Here is a 25063-nt window from a genome sequence, read left to right as displayed (position 1 = left end):
CTAGTGCTTGGTTTGTCACCAAAAACAAACCACAAGTCACCTGTCTTTGCCAGGCACTGTTCTAAGAGCATGTACTTACTCATTTAATCCACTCAATAACCTAATGAGGCGGATATTATTATCCGCCTCATTTTCCAGATGATGGGAACAAGTCACTGTGAGTTTGAGTGGCTCGTCTCTTGTCACATTGCCAGTAAGTGGGAGAGCCAAGTTGGCTTCTTACAAACTATGCCAATAGGTATGCTGTGATTTCTTATAGCCCCTGCATGTGAGATTTTGGTTATTAGTGTTTAAGCTTGTGTTACTATTTTATAATTTTATCTTGATGATAGAGATTCAAATATTTTATAGAGGTTATTTTCATGGTATGAAATATATTCATTTCTTTAAATATTCTGTGGGCAAGTGAAAGTAGATTCTCAGGCAATACTGATTGGTATGTATCTGTTCTTTCAACCTTCCTAATGATGTTCAAATTCATTTTGTCTACTTGTTTCTTTGTCTACGTATTTTATTATAAAATGGTACTGGTATATTAAATCTTAGGTGATGATGGTTCCAGCTTTTTCCTCCTAATTTTAACAGGTTTTTCTTTAAATATTTTGGTGCTCTGTTAGTTGGTGGAGAAAAGTGTTGCCTTCCTTTAATGATTATGTTAGAGAACAACTTCGGCTATTGTGGCTATTTAAACTTTTTGTCATGTCTAATTCGTTTAATATCAAGATTACTATCACTAATATATTCACCTGGTTTTTTTTTTTTTTTTTTTTTTTGAGACGAAGTTTCCCTCTTGTTACCCAGACTGGAGTGCAATGGTGTGATCTCGGCTCACCGCAACCTCCCTCTTCTGGGTTCAAGCAATTCTCCTGCCTCACCCTCCCGAGTAGCTGGGATTACAGGCACGCGCCACCATGCCCAGCTAATTTTTTGTATTTTTAGTAGAGACGGGGTTTCACCTCGTTGACCAGGATGGTCTCGATCTCTTGACCTCATGATCCACCCGCCTCGGCCTTCCAAAGTGCTGGGATTACAGGCGTGAGCCACCGCGCCCGGCCCACCTGTTTGTTTGTTAAGAATTCTCTCTCATTTGTAATGACTTCCTTATGAGCATTACAGTTGTGTTCATCACCATCTGAGAGAATTTGCCTTAAAGTGGGTGGCATTGAGTCACTTATTTCAAATGTGAATTTTTATATTCTCTCTCAGTTCTTCCCTTTGTGCGTGTGTGTGTGTGTGTGTGTGTGTGTGTGTCTTGCTATGTTTTTGTTATTTTTACCAAGGTCAATTTGAAAGTAAACACACTGTTTTAAAATTAGTATTTTTGCTTATACATTTAATGAACATGTAATTAAAGGCATGATTTCTTTTTTTAAAAAAATGTATTAATTATACTTTAAGTTCTGGGGTACATGTGCAGGTCACACAGGTTTGTTACATAGGTATACATGTGCCATGGTGGTGGTTTGCTGCATCCATTGCCCCGTTGTCTATATTAAGTATTTCTCCTAATGCTATCCCTCCCCATTCCCCCTACCCCCTGCTATTCCTCCTGTAGCCCCCCAGCCCCCAGGCCCTGGTGTGTGATGTTCCCCTCCCTATGTCCATGTGTTCTCATTCTTCAGCACCCATTTATGAGTGACAACATGCGGTGTTTGGTTTTCTGTTCTTGTGACAGTTTGCTGAGAATGATGGTTTCCAGTTTCATCCATGTCCCTTCAAAGGACATGAACTCATTCGTTTTTATGGCTGCATAGTATTCCATGGTGTGTATATGCCACATTTTCTTTATTCAGTCTGTCATTGATAGACATTTGGGGAAAGGCATGATTTCTAATAAATTTAAATATTACTTCTTGCCACCAAACACACATATATGATTTTGCAAGGCAATTTATATTTAAAAAACTTTTTTGCCTTCTTTCTGCTTTTATCAACTTAATTAATGCAATAGACTCAATTATTTTGTTAAGTTATTAATTTTTCCATTGTCTCCTTGCTTATTATTTTATATACTGCTCTTATAATAGTCTTCAACTATGTTTCATATTTTGCCCTGTGTGTTCAGTTGAGAATATGGTCAGGTCGGCCTCCTAGCATCATTGATGACAGAATCCTATTTCTGATTAGTATATGGCAAAACTGTGTTAACTTGTGTTAACTTGTGCTTTTCTCTTTGGAAGCATGCTTCTTTGTTTTTTTCCCCATTGTTTGTTTGTTTGTTTGTTTGTTTGTTTCTTTTTTTTTTTTTTTTTTGACATAGTCTCTTGCTGTCACTCAGGCTGGAGTGCAATGGCATGATCTCAGCTTACTGCAGCCTCCATCTCCCAGATTCAAATGATTCTCCTGCCTCAGCCTCCTGAGTAGCTGGGATTACAGGTGTCAACCACCACACCCAGCTAATTTTTGTATTGTTAGTAAAGATGGGGTGTCACCATGTTGGCCAGGCTTGTCTGAAGTTCCTGGCCTCTTGATCTACCTGTCTCATCCTCCCAAAGTGCTGGGGTTACAGGCATGAGCCACCACACGCAGCCCTTCCCCTTCCCCTTTTCTTTTTCTTAAAAATTTTTTTAATGGTACCAAATAGACCTAGGTCTTATCCATGAAGTTCAGGTCTGGTTTATGCCAAGAATGTTTAATTTTGCTGTGACTTAGTTTATCTCAGTTTCCTTCATTCCCCTTTCTTCTGTCAGGACATGTGTGGGTTCATGATTTGATCTGATTTGGTTTCCTTGGTCTTCATTCAGCTCCCTGCTGCCTCCACCATTGGTTTTGTCCTGCTCGTGTGTGTTTAAACTGCCTCCTGTCCCCTTCAGCCCCCGAGTCACGTGCTTCTCCACGTGAATGCCTTCTTTTCCTTATAGGGAGCATTGCTTTTTTAATTTGGAAACAGCAAGCAGATATTTCTAATTTTTTTCTGATTGTTTTTCAGTTCTTAGTTTACAAGTTCTGCTTTTACTGTCTTTAGCAGCCCTCTCCCTTGTCCTCAGCAAGAACAGAATGTTGGTGGGCCTCCTGTGACTGTGGGGCCTTTTGGCCCGTGTGCAAGGTGTACAAAAATAATCCCATTCCATGTTGGCATGTTTCCAAATTCAACTCACAAATATGTTTAGGTTTTAAAAAATTCATTTGCTTTTTTTTTTATTTATTTTACATTGTTTCTAGAGTTTTGGATTAGAATGCATTCATGTAGTTACCAGCAAGTCATAAAGTTTATATTGAAAAATCTTTTTCTTTTGTCCTGCGTCTGCCTAATTCGCACTCGCCTCTGCAAATCAGCTATCCTTAATTTCTGCATATTTCTGGAATTCTTTTGTAGGTACATAAGCAAACACAAGTATACATTTTTATTCTCCATCCCCTTCTAAGATAAAAAGTTCCTGCCCCGCTTCCTGTATGTAACACTGTCAACAGATGAGCGTGCTTGGCTCAACCTGAACCAGCTCTTTGATTGGCAGGCATTCAGCCCTGCGGGAAGAAGGTGGATTGTTCCCTCTGCCTGTCTAGATGAGACATTGCCGCTGGTCCTTCTCTAGTCAGTACAGCATGTGGGTCTCTGGATGTGTGGCTTTCAGTTCCTCTGCTGGTCTGAGGCCCCAGCCACGCCACACCCAGTGTGTTACAGGTGCCCTTTCTTCTGGTTCTGTAGAGCTGTGGGACTCAAAGTGTGCTTCATGGACAGAGAATGGACAGTATGCATTTAGAAACTTAGATGACATTTTGACGTTGTCAAAAAGTGTGGGATTTAGAGGTTCCTTTCATCAGAGGATAGATTCATTTGATGTTGTCAAAATCATGGTCACCAAGGTGTGGCTTCAGCTTGCTGTCATCATGTGTAGCAAGACCACTTATCCATCAGTGACAGATGAGAGGGGCCAGAGAGTTTCAGAGCGCCTGATGCAGGGCCTTGGAGATGTGGGGTCGGAAGGGTGTAAAGAGGAGTGGGTGAGGGCAGGAATGGATGACTTTGACATACTTGTGGTTTATGAGAAGATGTTTGCCCTAATTTTGTGTCCAGTGAAGCCTCATTATAACTCAGAGCCAATGAAAAGTAATATTGTTAATCAAAACCTTTTCTGTCTTTGTGGACAGCATTGAGTTCTGCTTCAGAAGATGTGTCCAAAGGTCCACATTGCATAAATCAAGACTATGTTGCTCTTTGAGGGCGCAGCAGTCTGTGGGGTGAGTTTTCAGTGCTGCTGTTATGCATACAGTGATGAAGGCAGGTGTCCTAGCTCACTTTCATGTGTCCCCCATGTTAGTCCAGATGGTCTCATTTGTTTTTCTTAATAGTTTTTGCCAACTAGGGTTCAACATTTATTGATGATAACTTCTTGTGATGCTCTAATGTCTTATGGAAAATGGTATGTTATCCTCTCTTCAACAGGAAACTCCATTCATCTGAATAATCCATTTTTCATTCTAAGTAAACTTCTAACTTCTCAAATCACTTGATATCAAATGTGGAAAACCTTGGACACATTTGAACAAAATCTCAGTGCACATGCCCATCACACTCCATAGAGACTGAAAGGCCATGTGGGAGAAAATACAGAAGATTAAATAGGACATTGAAGTAGGTTGGGGTGAAAAACAATATTTTTAGCAGAAGAGAAAGATGCAAAATAATTGCAGATGCTAGTTTATGTTTATGTCATAGATTTACTTAACAAAAAAGTTCTTTGATTGTTGATGTCCAAAGTTGATGAATAATTTGGTAAGTAGTGTAGAGGTGAAAATATCCATAGCTTGAGCATTAAGTTGACTGTGGAGTGTAATTTGTGCTGAGCCAATATTATGTTAACACCATTCGGAGCGTCTGCCAGTAAAATCAAGTACTCTATTGAAATGCTCTCATTTGTTATTTTACTTTTTAGTAGGAGTAATGTATTTTGCACTTCATAGTCTGATGAGAGGTGATAAAGAGGTGACATTTATTTTTGAGGCATGAAAGAAGGAAAAATTATGTAAGTGAGGGCCGCGGACTAGGTCCCATTAATGAATGTGTGGTTACCAATTTGTTTGACGTATCCCATATCCTGCCGCAGTGGGAAGAAGCCGTTGGTTGCAGCATATTTTGGGCATCTTTCAAATGGTTTTTACAGGCTTTCTGGACACTTCAGATAAGAAGCAGTAAAAGAGCTATTTTTTAAATATGTATAAAGAAAATACAGTGTTCTCTGTCACATGCTTGGAATTTGAGCCTGTGGTGTGAGTACCTTAGAAGAGGTGCCATATATTGATTACTTCAGCCATCTCAGTTTACTTATAAAATAAATGAAGTCAGCCCTTGGCTCCTCTAAGTCCCTGATGACCATTTCTATCCTTTACCACCTTTTTCCAGTCATTACCCTAGAATGACCTGGTGGAGCCAGCTTAATGACAGCATGTGAACAACAAAGACTTCCTAATTCTTGCCCTTTACAAAAAATTAATCGAAATTTAAATTAAAAAATTTTAATTGTGTAGCCAGCATATAGGAGATGTCTTCTGCCCTAGAGCGGAAGCTTCCTTCCTCTGAGGTAGAGCAAGAAAACATCAATATTAGAGTTAAATTGAGAAAATCTTTTCAGTGCATCTGGGTTGGTGAACAGCTTAACTCCAGCTACAATAAAATATGAGGAAACAGATTATTGGTTCAAGTTATATATTTATGTTGCACCGAGCACCAATTCCTGAGCACCTGCTGTGTGGAAGTCAGGGTGAAGGCCTGTGGGGTACCAGGATGAATGTGATAGAGTTCCTCTCCACAGGAAGCAGTCAGAGTCATGCTTATGCAAAATAAACCCAGCTAGAATGCAAAGCAGAAGGTATCATTTGAGGAATTTTGATCTTCAGGAGAATTAGGGCACACAACGTCCAGCCGGAACACCAGCTCTTTCCTTCTTTATTTTTAAATTTCTGTTCCTTAGAACTTTTTTCCTTGGCTTATCTAATCTTATGACTGCAAAGAGCAATCAGGAGTAGGATACTCCGTGTTCTGGAATGATCATTGGCGTCTGCCAGAATTGTCAATAGCATTCACTTTAATAAAATGTGAACAGTACAAAACTCCTAGGTCCCAGGCATGCCTAGTGTAAAAATGTCAGCCTTCAAAGTTGGCAAAGTCCAGCCACCATATAGTGACTTTTAAGGGTGTTGTAAAATTCTTTCCATAAATAATGTTAAAGGATTAAAAAAAAAAAAGCTGAACTTCTCAAAATGTCAGGTTTCTCTATCAACCTTGCAACCAATCAGTCAGGGATGCCATTCATTCCTGGGAGATGGCACCGCAGGCTTACATTATATCATGTATAGAAACATCTGGGGGAAAATCCAACTCCCATTAAAAAATATATTTTATACAGCCTTAAAAGGAAAACAGTGAACGCCCACACCACTCACAGCTGAGATTATGGGAGTGTCTCTCCCAGCAGCTTTCCCATATGAAGAAATAAAAATCCCAGTTCTTCTGCCCATTGTTTTATGGCCACATGGGCTTGCACAGGAAATCAAGGAGGAATTGTAAAACACTGCATTCACCGAGCTCAGTTTCACTTTACCACACTTGCCCCATACAGATGCATCAAATCAAATCAGAACAAGATGTGATCTTACTGAGAAAGAATCCTTATAATATCATGTTACCTCCCCCTGAAAATTCCCCCAAGCATGCATAAAATCCAGAAGACCTTAAGTAGAACATTGAAGAAAGCCTTTAAGGCTGAGAAGCAAGCTGCATTTACCTTCCTTCTATCACATGATGTATACATATTACAATTATGTCAGCGATTAAAAGCGTTGTCATGCTGCATTTGAACTGTTTTTATGTTTAGGATTAGATAATTCTTCCCCCGGACCCCCTCAGATTCCTTTTATGTCCTAAGGGCAAATCCTTTCTCTTGGGTCAGGAATGTAATAAGGTAGGTTTTCCTCTCTCTGGGATATTGTGTCTGTCTCACTGTGTTTAAATTGATTCAGAAAGCTCTTCAGAGCAAAATACAGTATTTTCTTTGTATATGAGCCAGCAGTTGACTAACCCATGGGGAATTCTCTGTGTTGAGCATTTTAAAGGTACAGGTTGGGTATATTTGAACTGCTCCTTGAAGACCACTGGCAAAGTGGATTGGCTGTGGCTCTAAGAGACGCCTTTTCTCTAATGTGGATTTGAGGGGGGAAAAAAATCATTGTTCTAACAGATAATTTCTGAATGGTAAAATAATTTAGGAAAATTACCCAGCTCATTTTTAATAAGAATGGATCAAGATGAAAATAAAGAGGGAATTATAGTTTGTATAAATGTATGGACATATAGTTTAAAGGCATTTAGCCACTAAAAGTAAACTTTCTAAAATCAGCAGGTTTCTCTCTGCTCAGTGTTTGAAGTGAACTCATCCCTCCTGAGAGTTGAGCCACAGGACCTGGGATCAAAACAGAGCAAATTTACCATTTACACTAAAGGGGAATTTCACTTAGATTTGGTATCTCCTTCCAGACCACCAGTTAGCAGAGGTCAAACCCATTGCGTTGCCAACCAAGGATAACTGATTTAACCCTTGTAATGTTGGCTACTGGTTTTGATGGTGCCCGAGAGTCTAGGGTCTTGTAGTACATTCCGAGTATAGTCAGAGTATCAGCAGTGCACTGTGTGTGTTTGTGTGTGCATGTCTGCATAGATGCTTTTGGTTTTCTCTCTCCCTCCCTTCTTCTTGCCTGCCTTCTTTTTCTTTTTCTCGTTTATTTTAATGGATACACACAGCACCCCTTCTCTTCTGTGCATTTTCTGTAGCATTTAATTAAAAGGCATCTGGAAAATGTTCTCTTCTGGCGAGCTCTTCAACTTCTCACAAATGAGCAAACTTTTTTGACCTTCAAGTTCCCACTTTTTTCCTCAGCTACATCCTCATGATAGGTAGAAAGTTTAGCCCCGAATTCTATTATCTGTGCCACAAACTCATGGTGCACTATTAGGTAAGTTTTGGAACCCCTCTGAACATCAGGAAAGCCCTCTGTGGGAGATGAGGTGTGAGGAGGTCGCAGCCACATAGACATCGGGCAAGCAGGCCAGGCAGAAGAGCTGGCACGAGCCAAAGTCCAGTGTGTGCAGCCTGCATACCAAGTTCCTGCACACAGACGAGAGAAGATAAACTAGGAAGGAGCATAATGCACGCAGCCATATTCCCGCATCTACGACGGATAGATTCACATTCATCATGGATGGCAAGGACCTAGATACCTACCGCTTGGAGCCAGGGGACCCATCTTGACTCTTTGCTAAACAAACTACGCTCTTGATACTTGTATTGTGGTTGTGTTACCTGACAAATGAAATATACAGACATCATTTTGCTCGCGCTTTAGATAAAATAACCAGCAGTATACTTTTACTTCAAATATCCAGGTGACAAAATGAGGCCAGACATTGAGTTTCAGTTAGCTTCAGCTTGCTTCAGTTTGCAAGTGCATTCGTTATTTACTTGCTAGAGAGGCTGAAATTCTAAACTTTTAACCAGTTGCTCCGACATAACCACGCTGTTCATGTTCTGTTCATGTGCAATGTGGAGATCATTGTGAAAGCCACATATATGTTGCAGACATGTGCTTGAAGTGCCAAACGAAAGATTTTAAAGACTTGAATGATTATGCAGTATACACTGGCCAGATATTCCCAAGAATAAAATCTGCTTATAAAAATAAGTTTTATGGAATAAAGTCCCAAATTAAAAACATATTTTGAGGAATAAGTTGGCACTTGTTGGGGAATGTCGTTCTTTGGTGGGAGGTAAGAGACAAAGCAAGAAAACAAAATTGCAGAAATGGCCCAAATTCAGGAAAGTCACCCCCTCCCCCGGCAGTGATTCCGTCACGTGGAGAGTGGTGCTGGGCACAAGGCAGGCTTTCTTCCCAGTTCTCCTTTGGAAGGTCCACAGAATTTTGCACTCACACTCTTATTTATTTATTTTAAATTGCCAAGTTTCAACCTGTGTTTCTAGGTAAATTGCCTTCTTTATTTCTCCAGTGAAAACTCTGTAGGACCAATCTTCCCCCCCACTTTTTTTTTTGACTCTTCAAACACGGTTGTCATGGTAGGAGGCAAAATTTCCATTCCATTAATGAGATTTCCACAAGCAGATTAGGGAGGAAATACCCCGTTCAATTTTCTGTTCCTTAACAGCATTGCATGGGGAAGAAATCTCTGTGCAAATTGTTCACAAAAACAATAGCTAGGGGCTCGAATTCCAGTGACACAGAGTGCAGCTTAATCTTGTCAACGATGACTTGGCCTTTTTTTTTTTTTCCTTCCTTCATCTGATGCTTTAATGAATTATTTCAAGAGAAACCTATGATAAAGCATCAGATTATTTTTTTCTACAGCCAGTGGGACATAACATTGAAAATCAGGGTTACCATTTGGATGCTAGAGCCCTTACCCCACAGTTATGTCAACATTGCCATGGTGGGCAAAAATAAGTTATAAAATTCTTTTTATTGATAGCAAATAGGAGCCAACTAAGATAAATCTGAATTATGTCATGATGAACTCAGAACTCCAGTCTACAATTGTAATCTGAAAGGGGGCCCTCCTTGGTGGACCTTACAGTCATTTGGGATGCTGAGGTTTATCAGATTGTGGGGAATATAGCAATCACAGGAAATTGCTTCCGTTTCCTGTGGCTTCTGATTCTCAAAGCACAAATCTAAGGCCGGCAGCCAATTGGGAGTATATTGAGGCCTGGGACCACATTGGTTCCAAAGTTTGTTGTTTTCAGTGACACGTTTCTAATAACACATTTCTCCAGCAAGTATTTACTGAGTTCCTACTATAGGCTGGGCATTGATCCAGGCACTTGGAACATGTCATTGAACAAAACTGATAAAAATCCCTGGCTGTGTGGAATTCACATTCTGGTGGGCGGGGCAGACAATAAATATTAAACAATGTCAGTCAATAAATTATGCTGTGTTGGAAGTGTTAAGGGCCACGGGATAAAAGGGAGAGCAGCAGGGTAGGGTGTGGGGAGTTCAAGGATGGGGAGATTGGACAGTATGTGGTGTCAGGACCAGGACTCAGTGGGGCGATGAGTCTCAGTAAGGAGGTAGCATTTGAAGAAGAACTGCAGGAGGTCAAGCCATCCTGGCTCAGTGACCCCATTCTAGATGTGACCACATGTCTCCAGCTATGGATCTCTACATTGCCAGCACCTGGAGGGCGTTTTCCTCTATGGCCCTGGATCTGCTCTTTCTCCCTTGGTCCCAGGGCGATCAGGTGCGCCTCCAGGTCAGTGTGGTCCTCGGATTCCCTCCCACTCTACCTTTTTTCTTGCTGGACACTTTGTCACACATCCAGCTCACTGCTGCTGACCACTCATCTGCATTCTAGGGTGGGGTCACAGTCTCACTTTTCCAGCCCACCATGCCTCCTTGATCCAAGGCTGTTGCACAGAACTGAATTTTACAGGCAGCTTGGGAAAAACAAAAAGATTCCAAACAGCAAACAGCTTAAAACTCAAGTGCTATTGATTTCTGCTTGCCACGCCTTGGCCCCTTCCAGCACAAGAATTCCGAGTGAACCAATTTTCCTGCTTAAGCCCACACTCCCAACATACTGCTAGACATTTTCTCTCTTTTTTATCCAATCCCCGCAAACGTACTGGAGCTGAGCTACCACTGGCAAAGAACTTAATACTCCCTTGCCTTCATCTCTTCTGCTGGCCTTTTGCCTGGGGGTCCTCCAAAGACACCCGCATGATGACATGCCCTGCCCCCTGCCGTTTTCTGTCTCCTTTGTTCTCTCCTTTACTTTCCTTTTAAATTTCCCTATGTCTTAAAGCACTGGTCTCCTCATTGTTTCAGTTTCTTCCTTCATCCTCTGTACAATCTTCATAGGTCAGGAATTTTCAAATTGGCCTTTGTGTAATCTTTAAAATTCTGTGTAGGTGTTTTGAGTGTACCAAAGATAACATGGGGTGGGGAAGGGGTCTACCCTCCTTCAGCAGTGGCAGTCTTTCTTAGATTCTCAGACCTTTATGTCCAGGATTGCCTTCTCGGTGGAATCTCTCTCTAGTGATGTCCCGGAGGCACCTCTACTGTGTTACGTTCCGCACAGAAGGGTAATCACCACCAAATCTCTTGGCCCTCCACTCTTGTTATTGTCTCAGAATCTTTTAAGCTGGAGACTTCAGTATCACCCATTACTCCTCTCTCTAAGTCATCACTCACAAGTTATTCCATAATGTCTTTCAAATCTAGCCCGTTACGGCTGCTGCTCTCATTCAAGGCCACGGCTCTCCTGGATGATTATAGCAACTCCTAGATGGGTTCATTGCTCAGTCTTTGCTTAGTGCCTCCGTGATGCCCCTAGAGTTACCTTTTATAAACGCAAATCTCATCATTGCCCTGCTTAACACCTGCTCCTGGTTGCCTGGGATCTGGATGCCTTAGGGCACTCAACACCCCTTATAGTTTTTCCCCAGCCTGCCTCTGCAGCACGCATCCTATAGCCACTCAGCAGCATGTGCACACATAGGCACGCATACACGCATTTATGCACACACATGCACACACACACACACACCCCACCATACATGTGGCATCATTTTCCAACACATTGTGTTTAACACTGGGCCTCTGTATCTCTTTCTTCTTCAATTCACTTTTTCCTATGTCAACTTCCCTTTCTTCCTTCGGAATTCAGCTGAACTACCCTATTTATGAAACCTCCCTGTCTTCGCTGTTTTATTAGTGCCTATCCATTGTTTCCCATTCACCTCATTTAGACTCAGGTACGATTCCTATGTCTCCTATTTGTTTTGCCCAGAACATGCAAATGAATTAATCCCTATAGCCTAATATCTGGGCCTATGCTCTTTCTCTAAACTCTATGCCTTCTACTAACAAGCTAAAGAAAATTCCAATCTAGCATAGAACTCGTAGTGTTCAGATTGTGTATATGGAGATTTCGTTTTTATATGCTTAGATGTACTGTTAATAGGGGGTTGAGATGTTTAGGAGAGCTACTGCACACCAGGGTGGCTTGTGAATAAGAAGTGATTGAAAAATGATAGAGTTGATACTTCTACATGTTGAAAAGCATGCCAAAGCAGAGGGTCTGGCGTTCCACCTTGGTTTGGTAGGACAACCCTGGAAAAGCCCTAGGTAATGGGCCTGCTAGTTTTCTGTGATGTCGGGAATGTGAGGGAAGGAAAAGAATCACGCGTTCTTCTGAGTAGCTAGCTTTTAATTGCCAAGCAAATGTGTCCATGCATTGAAGGTAATTTTTAGACAGTATTCCTTGCTGCATTCCTGCAGCCAACACTGGATAAGATCCAGTGGACATGTCTTATTCTGTCTTGCCTTTTCAGCATTTAGCACAGTAACTGTCATATCATAAATAAGCTTTGAGTGAATAGTGAATGAATGAGTCAGCTCAGCAGGGACCGTGGGCAGATTTCCAAATGGATAATTTTGCCTACTCGCCTGCCTCCTTCCTTTCTTCCACTAGTTCTTGAGATGTGCCTGTGCTACTGTGATCAGCAGTCACCCTTTCTCTCTGCGTATGCATGTACGCACGCATGCATGCACAGACACACACACACACACACACACACACACACACACACACACCCCTCTTAATCTATGTTTAACTGCCAATGGAAAGTTCTCCCAGCACTTAACACCTAAGACCTCCCTTAGCAATGTGACGAGCAGAAGGCCTTCAGGGACAGCCATGACCACGGATGTAAGTTGGACTGTGGCTGGTACCAGAAACATTTCTCTACCTCCCGTCTTCAAAGGATTCCATTCAAAGACATTGTCGACTTTTCTCCCGATATTAAAAATGCTCTCTCCAAATCTGCTTGAAATCCAAATACATTTCGTTGTATCTGTGATTATTTTAACCTTTGTTTTACTGACCACAACTATATCAGCATTTCTAAACTTGGATGTTGGTTCAAGAGCTCATTGTTCTGATGTTTGGAACCAGGGGTCATGTGGAGGGAGTATGGTTGCTTTCGTTGGGCACTGAAGACAGAGACCATCCATTCGGAGTTGGATCTCATTTTTCATTTATGTTTTTTATTCTTAACTTCTGAATTTTCTCAAAATCATACTCTGTGTTCAGATCTTTTACTAGAGTAATACCTATATGTTTAGGCTTCAAATGGATTGCTGAGATCATAAAAATTAGGAAGTAAAGGCTAACATTTTTCTACGTCATGGTACTCCTGGTAGCTCGCTTTTCCAACAGGAACAGCTTGTGTCTACCTTTGTAATCAGGGAGACTAAAAATTCAGTCTTCTCTGTTCTTAGTGATAGTCATCCTGTGTGTGTGTGTGTGTGTGTGTGTGTGTGTGTAAGCGTTAAACACCCTAAAATTAAAAGTGCAAGTGTGCTGTTATAAATACTGTTATACCTATTTGTCCTACCTTTCAAAGTTTTAGAGCAAAATAAGCATTATGTTTTCTGTTTTCTTTGCAGACAGGGTCTTGCTTTGTCACCCAGGCTGGGGGGCAGTGGTGCAATCTCGGCTCACAACAGCCTCCCAGGTAGCTGGGGCTACAGGCATGTGCTAATGTTTATTTTTATTTTTTGGTAGAGATGAGGTCTTACTATATTGCCCAGTCTGATGTTGAATTCTGGGCTTAAGCAGTCCTTCCGCCTCAGTCTCCCAAAGTATTGGGATTACAGTTGTGAGCCACTGCACCCAGCCCAAAATAAGCATTATTTTGACAACAGGTTGAATAGCAAAATTGCTATTAGTATAGAGAAAAACTCTCCATTAACTCTTTTGTCTAAATCTGGCAGAAAAACCAAGCCCATAGGTGACAGAATTTTAATGCTCTGGGATACAGTCTGGCTTCTGAAATCCTTACCTTGGAGATAAATGCAATTGCAATGGATGGTAATGCTTTCTCCATAGGCTGGACTTGTACAAATGATCCACGCATATGAGTGACGAATTCATTTGATCCTTTGGAGAGGTTGCATTTATAGCCACTTTCTTAGCTCCTCTGGCCTTTCTATTTTCCTCATCTAGGAGCCAGTTGTGGAACAGGAAATTGGGGTTTAACTGCACCACCTCTGGGGCTAGAGCTCAAACCAGAAACCTTGGCGCTGACCATGTTTGCTGGATTTGTTTGTTGCAGAGATGAAATAGAAGGTGCCCCTTTGGAGAATGGTTTTCGAAACAATTTCGTTCCATGATGACACAGTTAAAATCATCTTGTATCTGGGTTTAATAGTCTTTTATTATTATCTCTAGAATAGATACTACTGAATCCTACTCGTTTAACTCTTTGTATCTTTCTTTTCGGTAATTAAGCCCCTAATCCATTTGCTTAAGAAGAGTTTTCTGGTTTTGTTGTCATCCGGCTGAAACAAAGTTGACATTTAAAAGCATATGGTAGAAAAAAATACCTATCCAGTAACTTGTAGAAACGATGTGTACAGTCTTAGAATGTCTTAAGGATGTCATTTTACATCTCTATATAGACTCACAATGGGACTTAAATACAGACCACTCCAGGAAAGAAACTCTGAGAGGCTCTTAAACAAAAGACACCTTATTAGATGGTAAGAGAAGCCTCTTAAGAAAGAACAGTTAAATTTTTGTTTTAGTAAAGTAACTCTGAATTCAGGAAACAAAATTGTAAGAGTAGGAGCACTTTTATAGTTTCTGCTAGTGATTAGGGGCCTTAGTCCGTTTCTGCTGCAATAACGAACTATTTTAACACTGGGTAATTTATAAATAATAGAAGTTGATTTCTCACTGTTTCGGAAGCTGGGAAATCTAAGGTCAAGGCACCAGCAGATTCAGTGTATGGTGAGGGCTCATTCTGTGCCTCATAGCTGGAGCCTCTGGCTGTGTCCTCACACAGAAAGGGAGACCACTCCCTCCAGCCTCTTATAAGGTCACTAATCCCATTCATGAGGGCTTCACCCTCTTGACTTAATCACCTCCTTAAGGTCCCACCTCTTTTTTTTTCTTTTGGAGATGGAGTTTCACCCTTATTGCCCAGGCTGGAGTGCAATGGTGTGATCTCGGCTCACTGCAACCTCCGCCACCTGACTTCAAGTGATTCTCCTGCCTCAGCCTCTGAGTAGCTGGGATTATAGGCTCCTGCCACAATGCCTGGCTAAGTTTTTCTATTTTTAGAAGAGACAGGGTTTCACCATGTTGGCCAGGCTGGTCTCAAACTCCTGACCTCAGGTGATCAACCCGCCTCAGCCTCTCAAAGTGCTGGGATTACAAGCGTGAGCCACCGCACCAGGTCAAGGCCCCAGAGAAGTTGTCATTTATATGAGGTTCCCAGGTTGTTAACTGAGGCCAGTATGAAACCCACTTTGACTCAACCTGTGTGTGTGTGCGCGCATGCGCGTGTTGCAGCAGAACTTGTGATTAAAGTGCAGTCTTGTGCTTCAGTGGAAAAACACTTGCGGGGGCCCTACCCTGCTCGGTCTGAAGGTGAGGTGCAGCTCTAAAAGTCAGATTCCATTTTACCTGGTTGTCCTTTCAACCTTCTTCCTATTCTCCCATACTTTCCTGTTACCAGACTTCATCACCAATGCACTTCTGTGTGTTTTTCTTTGGAGGCGTGGGGTGGTAGTATAATATCTTTATTGGGATATAGTTTATCTGCCGTGTAATTTATCCATTTAAGGAATACAACAATTCATATGTTTTGATACATTCTCAAAGCTGGGCAACCATCACTACAATCAATTTAGAACATTTTCCTTACCCTACAAAGAAACCCCGTACCCTTTTGCTGTCATCCCCAATTTCTCCATTCACCCACATTTTTCTCTACATAGATTTACGTATTCTGGGTACTCATATAAATGGAATGATACAGCATTTATGTTTTTTTTTGACTGGCTTCTTTGATTTAGCATGCCGTCAGAGTTCAACCATGCTATAACATGTATGTGTATTTCATTCGTTTTTATAGACTTCCAGTGTTAAATGTGAAATGAGGATGGTGTCCTGCTGCAGAGAAACATACGTCCAGCTTTCCCTGGGGAGGTCTGGGGAGGTGATAGGGTGGGGGCCATATTTTAAGTTAGTTCGTTTATCTTCTCCAAGTCCAACATTGTAAAGCCCCTTGTTCAGATAAAACATGTACCTTATTAAAGAACGTTGCTTTTCTTACACATAAGAAAAAATAATTTTGTTACACATTTGTATCTAAAAGCAGGATTCAAGTAACAGCCAGAAGACTCCATTTATTTATTCATTTTTAACCAAGAAGCATATTGTTTTCTTAATCTCATCCTAATTCTTAATATTCACAAATAAGAAATTGCTTTATTTTTTTATAAAGAGAATACTGGTTCGCACCCAGAGTCTTGAGTCCTCTTGATATTTTCCTGTATAATTTTATAGTTATGTCAGAAACTGAAAGATGCCTTGATATTTTTATTAACCAGTTTGAATTGAAATAGGCATTTTGTGAAGTCTCAGGGAGATCCCTCTCACAGCAGGCTGTTTCAGGTTTTTAAATAATCTGTTAGGAAGGAAGATTGATGGCTGCCACCAAAACAATTTAAATTATTTTATTTATCTAAAATTAAAGTGCATATTGAGATATAAGGCCTATTTCAGTCCTGATAGTCTGTGATTCATGTTTTGTTCAGTGTCTGCCTAGTGAAGGCTTTAGGAATCCAATTACAAGGTATCCCCAACATAATCCACATCATGACAGTTGTAAAACTTTCAAAACCGTTACATTTATCAAGTAATACACAAAACTGGAAGGTATAGACCATATTTCAGATAGAAAGTTTTGAGGAATTCTTGTGGAAAGTTTTCTTTTAGGCAAAGCATTTCAGTCTTTCTCACAAATCAGTTTTAATGTAAATTACATTTTAATAGATTCTAAATTATTTTCCTTGGGTTAGTAATCCAGAAGTTTCTCTGCTACTACCTAAAGAGTAATAGGCTTATAACATGAAGTCAAGAAACACTGAAAATTGAGCTTACTTGAAATTCTTTATTTCTTCATATTCCACCTTAGGTCAACATAGTAGACTTTCTTAATATCTTTCCCCGGCAAATCCCATGGAAGTTTCAAAGTATTGAATCCTGTTCAGTGTATTAATTAACTCAAGCTGCATTTATGAGCTAACCTAGTAGAGTAACATGAAAAGATTTAGAAACTGTCAAACATTTCCAGTTTGACGTTCTGAGAAGGTGATGTTTCAGTTTTATTTTCTACCTTGAAAAAATATAATCACCACATCAAATGGTGGCATCTTAATGGTTCAAAAGAGAGAAAGGTAGCAAAGGCAGGATTGGAAATACAACTCGGGGTGGAGCAAGTGTGCCCGGCTTCCACCAATGACTCACCAGTGAACCCGGTGAACTGCAATCCTGAAACACTGTTCCATTTTCTTAGATGTTTATATATGAAACACACTGCTTTCTAAGCCCTTATTCTATTTTCTATTAGGGCCATAACACCGTGTGTGTGTGTACATGGGTGTGTGTGTGTGTGTGTACGTGTGTGTGTATGTGTGTGTACATGGGTGTGTGTATGTGTGTGTACATGGGTGTGTGTGTACATGGGTGTGTGTATGTGTGTGTACATGGGTGTGTGTGTACATGGGTGTGTGTGTGTACGTGTGTGTGTACATGGGTGTGTGTGTGTGTGTGTGTGTACACTGCTTTCTAAGCCCTTATTCTATTTTCTATTAGGGCCATAACACCGTGTGTGTGTGTGTGTGTACATGGGTGTGTGTGTGTGTGTGTACATGGGTGTGTGTGTACATGGGTGTGTGTGTGTACATGGGTGTGTGTGTGTGTGTGTACAAGGGTGTGTGTGTGTATGTGAGAGAGATCATATATATTTGAAAGCTATGACCGTGTATTTTGCTTTTACATGTAGCTTGTGCTGTGATGAACTTGGCAACATGGTTTGTAGAAACCTTTTAAATTGGTAAAGCAGTTTTGTGGGATTTGAGAAACATTAGACACCAACAGAAAGACTGGTGTGGAATATACAAGCACAAGGGAGCTGACTGGTAACTGGCGAGGGTTGAGCCTGAAGCTTTGCATTTCCCTCCAGCACTGTTTTTAGCGGTGCTTAAAAGTAATATTTTTATAACAACAGTGGAATTCACCTTCTTGATGTTAAGAAACTGGTTGATTTAAAGAGTGGGCAGACTTTTGAGGCAGCCAGGTGTGTATCTGTGGATTAGTGATACCCTTGGGCAGGGTTTGAATGGGAATGTGCCGATCTTGTGCACACACATTTGAGCCATGTGGTAGCATTTTGAAGAAGTCACTTAGAAGGGAGGACATTTACCGATCCAGGGAACTGTATTCCTGAGTGGGAATCAGTGGAGAGGAGACTGAAAGAAAGCAGAAGTGTACTTCCAGCCTCATGAGCTGAGTGAATGGAGGCTTTATTTGGAGTGCAAGCCATGGACTGCATGCGTGCTTTCATCTGGAGGGTTAGGAGCAGACTGAGGGAAAACTGCCTGCTCTGAGCTAATAGTGAAATAACAAAGTGAGAAGAAAGGACCCTGATTAGCTCAGTGAAGTCTATTGTGGCATCTGTTTTGCTACTAGTGAAAGAAAAGCTGCACTCTCCCGTTTCTTCCTGGAGCTCTCCACGCCTCCTTGCTGGACATCCAGGGCTCAGCTCCCCAAAGAAACTGCCTTAAGAGAAAGAAGCACCTCCTGTCTTCTTAATTGCTAAACTAGTTTGTGATTTCTCACCTTTCGGTGGGCTCCCAGAGCCCCAAAGGAGTGGAAGAAACAATTGAAGAAATACTGAGTCTTGGCTCATTTTGCTCCCATTCAATGACAATTAAAAAAACATCACTTCATCAGTTTGCTATGGGCTCATGAGGTATTCACTTCCTCAGTCACCAGTTCCCTTTTCTGAGGGCTTTGCTCCCTTCGTTCTAATGAAAGGTGTATTCTAGTGCTGGGTGTATGTCATCCAGGCTGATACTCTGCCTAGCTCCATTTGCTGTTACTAGATCCCTTACCAGTCACATTTGTGGACTGGTGGTCAGTCATACACCATCCCTGAAAGGATGCTGGGACAGTCTTCCAGGGATTCATTGACCTCTTACCTCTTTTTCTCCATTTCTTTTGGGGGATGGGGAAATTGACCTTTCTAAAGTGCGTATCAAGGGGCAGCTCCATCCCCATGGCCATTGGAGCTTGAGACACTCTGAAGTCAGAAGGCTGGGGCAGATCTCTTCCAGCAAACCCCCGTGATGGTTCTCAGTCCTGCTTCTCTTTGGGTACATGCTCCTCTGTTTAAAAATAAAGTGAATATGGATTTTTTTTTTTTAAAAAAAGGCTAATGCTTGCAATCCCAATGGGAAAACCGAAGACACAGACCCATTGGGAAGCTCAGTCTCAGGGCTTGGCTTTTCTGGGGAAATTGCCTGGTCCTGGTGTCCTGGCCCTGTTTATTCAGACAGGGAGAGTTCAGAGTGGCCGCGCCAAGGGAGTTGGCATGCAACATTGTAATTTACACCATCTATCTCTTTCTGACTCTCAGGCCTCTGGCAAATTGCATGTCTATGTGTTGGATTAGTTTGGAATTTAATCATGCATTATTTTCCCTCCAATTAAATTATTTATATATTTGATTAACGTTTTCACTGCTGGGAAGTCAAATTTTCAATGAAACCACAAATAAATTCGTGCCCATTGAATTTCAGGTCAGCTTCACATAGGATCAATTTGTCTGTTGAATGTTAAGAATTCACTGTGTGTCACTTTTCTTACCTACCTTGGATTTTGGTGAGAAAAAAGAATGTGTGTTTTTTACTTACTCCTAGGAATATGATACGAACAGTGAAGTTTGGTCTAAATGTATGGCCCTCCCTTCCTCGGGGGCCCTTTTATAGCCCAACATCCTGATTTTCAGTCCTTCCTACTGCCTTTTTTTCTCTCACACTGGAATGTACCTCCTTCTAATTTTACTTACTCAGGTTTGAGGGCTCACCTGTCAGATGTTCGTACAAGAAGGAAACAGGACGTCCAGTTTGGGGTTAGCAGTCTTTGGTTCATAGGCCAAATCCAGCTGCTTGTTTCTGTGCAGACTGAGCTAAGAATGGTTTCTGCACAATTAAAAGGTTGAAAAAAAGTCAAAGAATATTTTATGACACATGAAAGTTTTCCACATCCATAAATGATCAGATAACCCATTCATTTACATGTTATCTGTGCTGCTTACAGCCCTGCAAAGCCTAAAATATTCACTGTCTAGCTTTTACAGAAAATGTTTTGCCAACACCTCATCTAATTCATTAGTCTAATTTTACAGATGAGAAAAGCAAGGTCCAATTAGGTGAATTGGCATGTCCAAAGGTATACAACTCTTCAGAAATTGGTCTGAAATTTCTGAAGCGTCCTCCACTACCCTTGAATGCTCTGTCCACTGTGATATAGGCCCTCTGCAGAGGGCCATGCCTTTTTTGTTTTTTGGGAAAGGTCTTGCTCATCCAGATTGGAGTGCAGTAGTGCAATCCTTGCTCACTACAGCTTTGACCCCCTGGGCTCAAGTGACCGTCCTGCCTCAGTCTCCCAAGTAGCTGAGACCACAAGCCCATGCCGCCACACTCTGATTTTTTTTTTTTTTTTTTTTTGTAGAGACATGTCTCGCTATATTGCCCAGGCTAGTCTTGGAGCTCCTAGCCTCAAGTGATCCTCCTGCCTCCACCTCCCAAAATATTGGGATTACTGGTGTGAGCCACCATGTCTAGTCCAATGCAGGTTTTTAAAGGAAAATCAATATTTAGAACACATGCACATGTGAAGTCTGTGAGTTCTTAGGATTTTAATTTTCACTTGAAATATAATTCTAGGAAATACCTTAAGCTTGAAATACATTTGGACAACTTAAACAGGCAGAAAGATGCCTCCTTTTCCCTTATAACAATTGATTACATCCTCTGCGCAGCATTTGGGCGGTGAAGAGGAGGAAGACCGACTTGGCTCCGCATCCTCCTAGGTTGTACAATTTCATTTAGAGAAGAATAACTCTGGTCTCAATGCAAGTTTGAACTTAAGAGCAGTTCCAGAAAATTACAAAAGCATATTAGTTGGGACTCAGGTCAAAGGGGGTGGAAAGCGAACATTCCCAAGATGCTAACCTTACTGAAAATGAGAGTGCTTTAGCCACCCAGCGCAAGTTCCCCCACCCCTCCCCAAATGGAGATAACCAGGGTGTTTATGTCTGCTGACTGGCATGGGATTTCCCACCACTTACATTTCCACACATTGTTTCAGTGGCAAAGGTAGAAGAAGCTGGGCACGATATACATGTGAATGACTGGGATTTTTCCAGGCACAGCCTTCCCCTGCTTGTTGCCAGCTCTCCCTTCCCTATCCTGCGGCAGATCCCTCAACACCGTTGTAGGCAGATTCTGCACCTTCCCAGTCACTTTGGATTACTGAAGTGTGTCCATTTTAAACCTCCAATCTCAGGTCCAATCCAGAGCCTTCCGTTCCCTGTCAGCAGCGAGACACGGGCCTCAAGGGAACTGGCAGGCTGTTTGCCCTCCCTATGCTACCTCACCTAAAGGATCCGGGGCCTGGGTTTGCCTCCAGGAGACGTCTTCCCTTTCTTTCTAGGGTTCAGCTCCTGCAGTGTGTTGGAAGAGACAGAAAAGGAAGCGATGAGTCTTTCTTTGCTGACCACTGCTGGATTCTCTCTCTTGGCCTTCCCTGCTCCCTTGAGTAGCACCAGGTATCCCTGATGCTCTCCTGCAGGAGCAGATTTGCAAGCCTGGCTTTTCCCTGGGGTGTATGTGAGTTTTACCTTGGGGTACTTCCCACATTCTCACTGCTGGAGATGTGCTGGAGACGCACAGCATTTTAGGTGAGCCCTGGCAAGCTAGCCCAAGCTTCTCTACCTCGCTGATGTCCACTTGACCCACAGAAAACTCATGCCTTCTCGCCATGCGAAGCAGTGGCAGTCTCTCCCTGGCCAGTTCTCTCCTGCCATGCGTGGCCCTCACCCTTTCCTCAAAGGCACCAGGCTCTGTGCTTCTGCGGGTGCTTCTGTGTCATCGGTCTGCTGTGGTGTCCCATTCCCCGCCCCCATCCTTCCCTGCACACCTGGTCTGTCTGTACTCATCCTTCCAGTCCTGCAGTAAATGCTGCTCCACTGGAGAAGCAGACCCTGATTGCTGATGCTGCACACTGACGGAGGATCCCATTACATGTTCTGATGAAACCCTGTTATTTCCCTTCATAATGCCTATCACAACTGTAATGGTATAGTAATTTAAGCCATTACTGGTTTCCCTCTGGTAGACTAATTCCTTGGGGCAAGAATCATGTCTGTCATGTTCCCCAGCGCAGGGCCGGGTGTGAGTGGCACCCAGCACATCCTCACGAAAGCATGAGAGAGAACAGGGAGCTAAAAGACATGGATCCTGCCTTAAGCGATCAGCTCAGCACAAATTGTAATTCAGTTTCCCACTTGTAACTTTTCCTGTCTCCCTCATGGGCTCCTTCCTTATTCTTCCCATTCCTTCTCCCTCACTCTCTGCTTGCCTCCCTTGCTTCCTTCCTCTTTTCCCTTCTCTTTCATGTGCCTTAATCCAAGGACCCAAGCTTTGTTTCCAGTAGCTTGGAAAACTGAACCAAGAGCAACTGTGGTTTTGGGCAATCACTTCTTTTTCTCCCGTCTGAGAATCCATAGAACCCCTCTGTGTGATGTGGGCTTGGTTTCAAACGCTGGGCTTCAGCACACATTTGGGAAAGCCCTGGTCTTGTGTGTGGTCTACAGAGATGTACTGGAAGCCGGCATGTGTGGATTGACCGTTGTCCCCTGTCCAGCACATCTGTTCTCTTCCTATACCTGTGTGCATCATCATAACTGTTAAGAAACTCTCACATGGAGCGTGGTTGGCTTTTCATAGGAAACCCGCATCTGTTGGCCGTGGGGTTGCTCCCGCACCACCACCGTTTCTGTGTCATGTTCGGAGCTTCTGACGGGACCCTGGTTGTCTCCTTGTGTGCTGCGATGTACAAATCACTCTCTGCTGTTCATCAGATTTTTCTGGGAGCTGCTCCAAGGAGAGGAGATAGAGAACAACAATTTCTTTTCTCTGTCCTCACCCAGTTTTAAACTCCAGAAACAGCACAGAAAACTTTATTTTTTATAAAACTTTTTTTTCCCTAAAGGAGTAGGCCATCTAGTGGAATAACTGGGAAAGGCCCTCTCTGAGGGCAGAACTTTACCTTCAGACCCACAGCGAACCACCACTTTAGGAGCCCTGGTCTCGGCAGGAAAGTAGTGAGAGGTTGTGTCGCTACCACGCAGGGCATGGAGCCAAAGGGAGCTTTCTCTTATTGAATGAAGTTTTTTGGTCGTATGTGTATTTCTATGTATACTTGAGAAAGTGTTCCCACAAGCCTTAAATTAAGGCAAATAGGCAGAATCACCAGAGAACAAAGACCAAGAGCATCAACCTAGGATACAAATGTCTTCAGTAGTCTATAGCTGGACACTGAAATCATATGCTCATCCTATCAAAATCGATCTTAATTTGATTGAAATTAAGAAGCCTCTCTTCCTCTGGTTCTGCAACAGGTTTCTAATGATTCCCAGTTGTATTACCAAGAAATTAGATAAATGATTCTAAAACCTTGAAATGGTAAGTAATTCAGAGAACTTTATCTTTCTGTTAAAAACTGAATTAAATGGAATTTTAGAGCTAGAAAGGCCCCTAGCAACTAGTGAATCCATTTATTTTCTACGAGAAGAAAACTGAGGCCCTGGAAGACTTCCTCATTTGTTGATAACCACGCAGTTCTCTTCAGGATCCTTCTTTTCTCTGTAATTCTTACTCAGGAAGCAGTCTGATTAACCCTGAGCTCAAGTTAAGTGCTTTTGGTTTTCTTGTTCTGGAACTGTGCGTGTCTGTGTTTGCCTTCCCTGTTTGAAGTCTGAGCCACGGCACTAACCCACGGCCTAGCGCCTGAGAGCTGGAGAATGTCTCTGCAGTTGTTCAGCCTCGATCCCCAGCCTTGACGAGGAAAAATGACAGAGGTTCAGGAAGGTCAACAGTGGCTCACCCCATTTCATAACTCGCTGGTCCCAAACCTGGAACTGAACTCTGCTCTTCAGATGCCCGATGTACTGTGGTATATTTCCTCGGATGCCAGGCTCTGCCCCAGTCATGCCACTCCCACGGGTTAAAAAGCATGCATACACAGTTAGCAGAAGCAGATTTACTTGAGAAGTGTACTAACTAGAATGTTTAAAATTTGTAGTATGGTAAAGTTATTTGTGTAGGATTTAAGATCGGGGCATTTTTTGCCTTTTCTTCTGTTGCCTTCAGAAATGAGGAATACATTTCCATTTCATTTCTCTCTCTTTTTCCAAACTCCAGCATATAAATAATGACCATATCCATGGAGAGAAGAAGGAGTTTGTGTGCAGGTGGCTGGACTGCTCAAGAGAGCAGAAACCCTTCAAAGCCCAGTATATGCTGGTAGTACATATGAGAAGACACACGGGCGAGAAGCCTCACAAATGCACTGTGAGTACAGAAGTGGGCGGCAGGCACACGTGGGTCCTTCCCCATACTCAGAAGAGCTGTGCAAGCTCATGACTCCAGCTCCGGGGAAGCGCAGTTGGGTGGCAGGAGAAGAGGACTGCAGTACTGTCTGGTGATAAATACTTGGGTGTTTGAGTGATTGAGTTGGACAGCACAGCTCTGCGGAGTGGCAAGGGGGCAGCGGTGGCTGGCACAGGGAATGAACACAGAGTCACCCTGCTGGCCGAGGCCCAACAACTTAGGGTATCCTGGGGCTCGGAAGACAAAGGGAAGTGCCAGCTTCCAACTTACAGAGTAGAAGTTGACTTTTAAAACAGCTAATCCCTATACCAGGTTTTAAAGTTTTCCCTTCCTTTCCTAGTGAGTCCTTGGGCACAGCATAGGCGCATGGAATGGGACAGGCCTGCTGCAAGGCTGTGCATTCCTCACTGTGGTGCCCACAAGGCGCACTGGGCACACTGAGCCGTGGTACTTTACATCTTAAAGGCCCTTTACAAGCATGATCAAATTCCATGTCTTTGTATGGACACAAAGCTATATTAAT

At 42.3% G+C, this 25063-nt stretch overlaps 1 protein-coding gene across 8 annotated transcripts in view; it reads left to right on the top strand.

Annotated features, from left to right (window-relative positions):
- The window catches only part of GLI3 (GLI family zinc finger 3), a 284194-nt gene that overhangs the window by 241389 nt on the left and 17742 nt on the right, over positions 1 to 25063 (top strand). For all 8 annotated transcript variants that reach the window (XM_054237018.2, XM_078342254.1, XM_078342256.1 and 5 more), the window contains one exon: positions 24352 to 24501. In XM_054237018.2, the coding sequence (XP_054092993.2) occupies positions 24352 to 24501 (150 nt within the window). The remainder of the gene's footprint in view (positions 1 to 24351; positions 24502 to 25063) is intronic.

Source organism: Callithrix jacchus, chromosome 11 (assembly GCF_049354715.1).
Source record: "Callithrix jacchus isolate 240 chromosome 11, calJac240_pri, whole genome shotgun sequence".
Classification (NCBI taxonomy): Eukaryota; Metazoa; Chordata; class Mammalia; order Primates; family Cebidae; genus Callithrix; species Callithrix jacchus.
The sequence above is the reverse complement of the archived record's forward strand: the minus strand, read 5'-3'. Positions and strand labels throughout refer to the sequence as shown.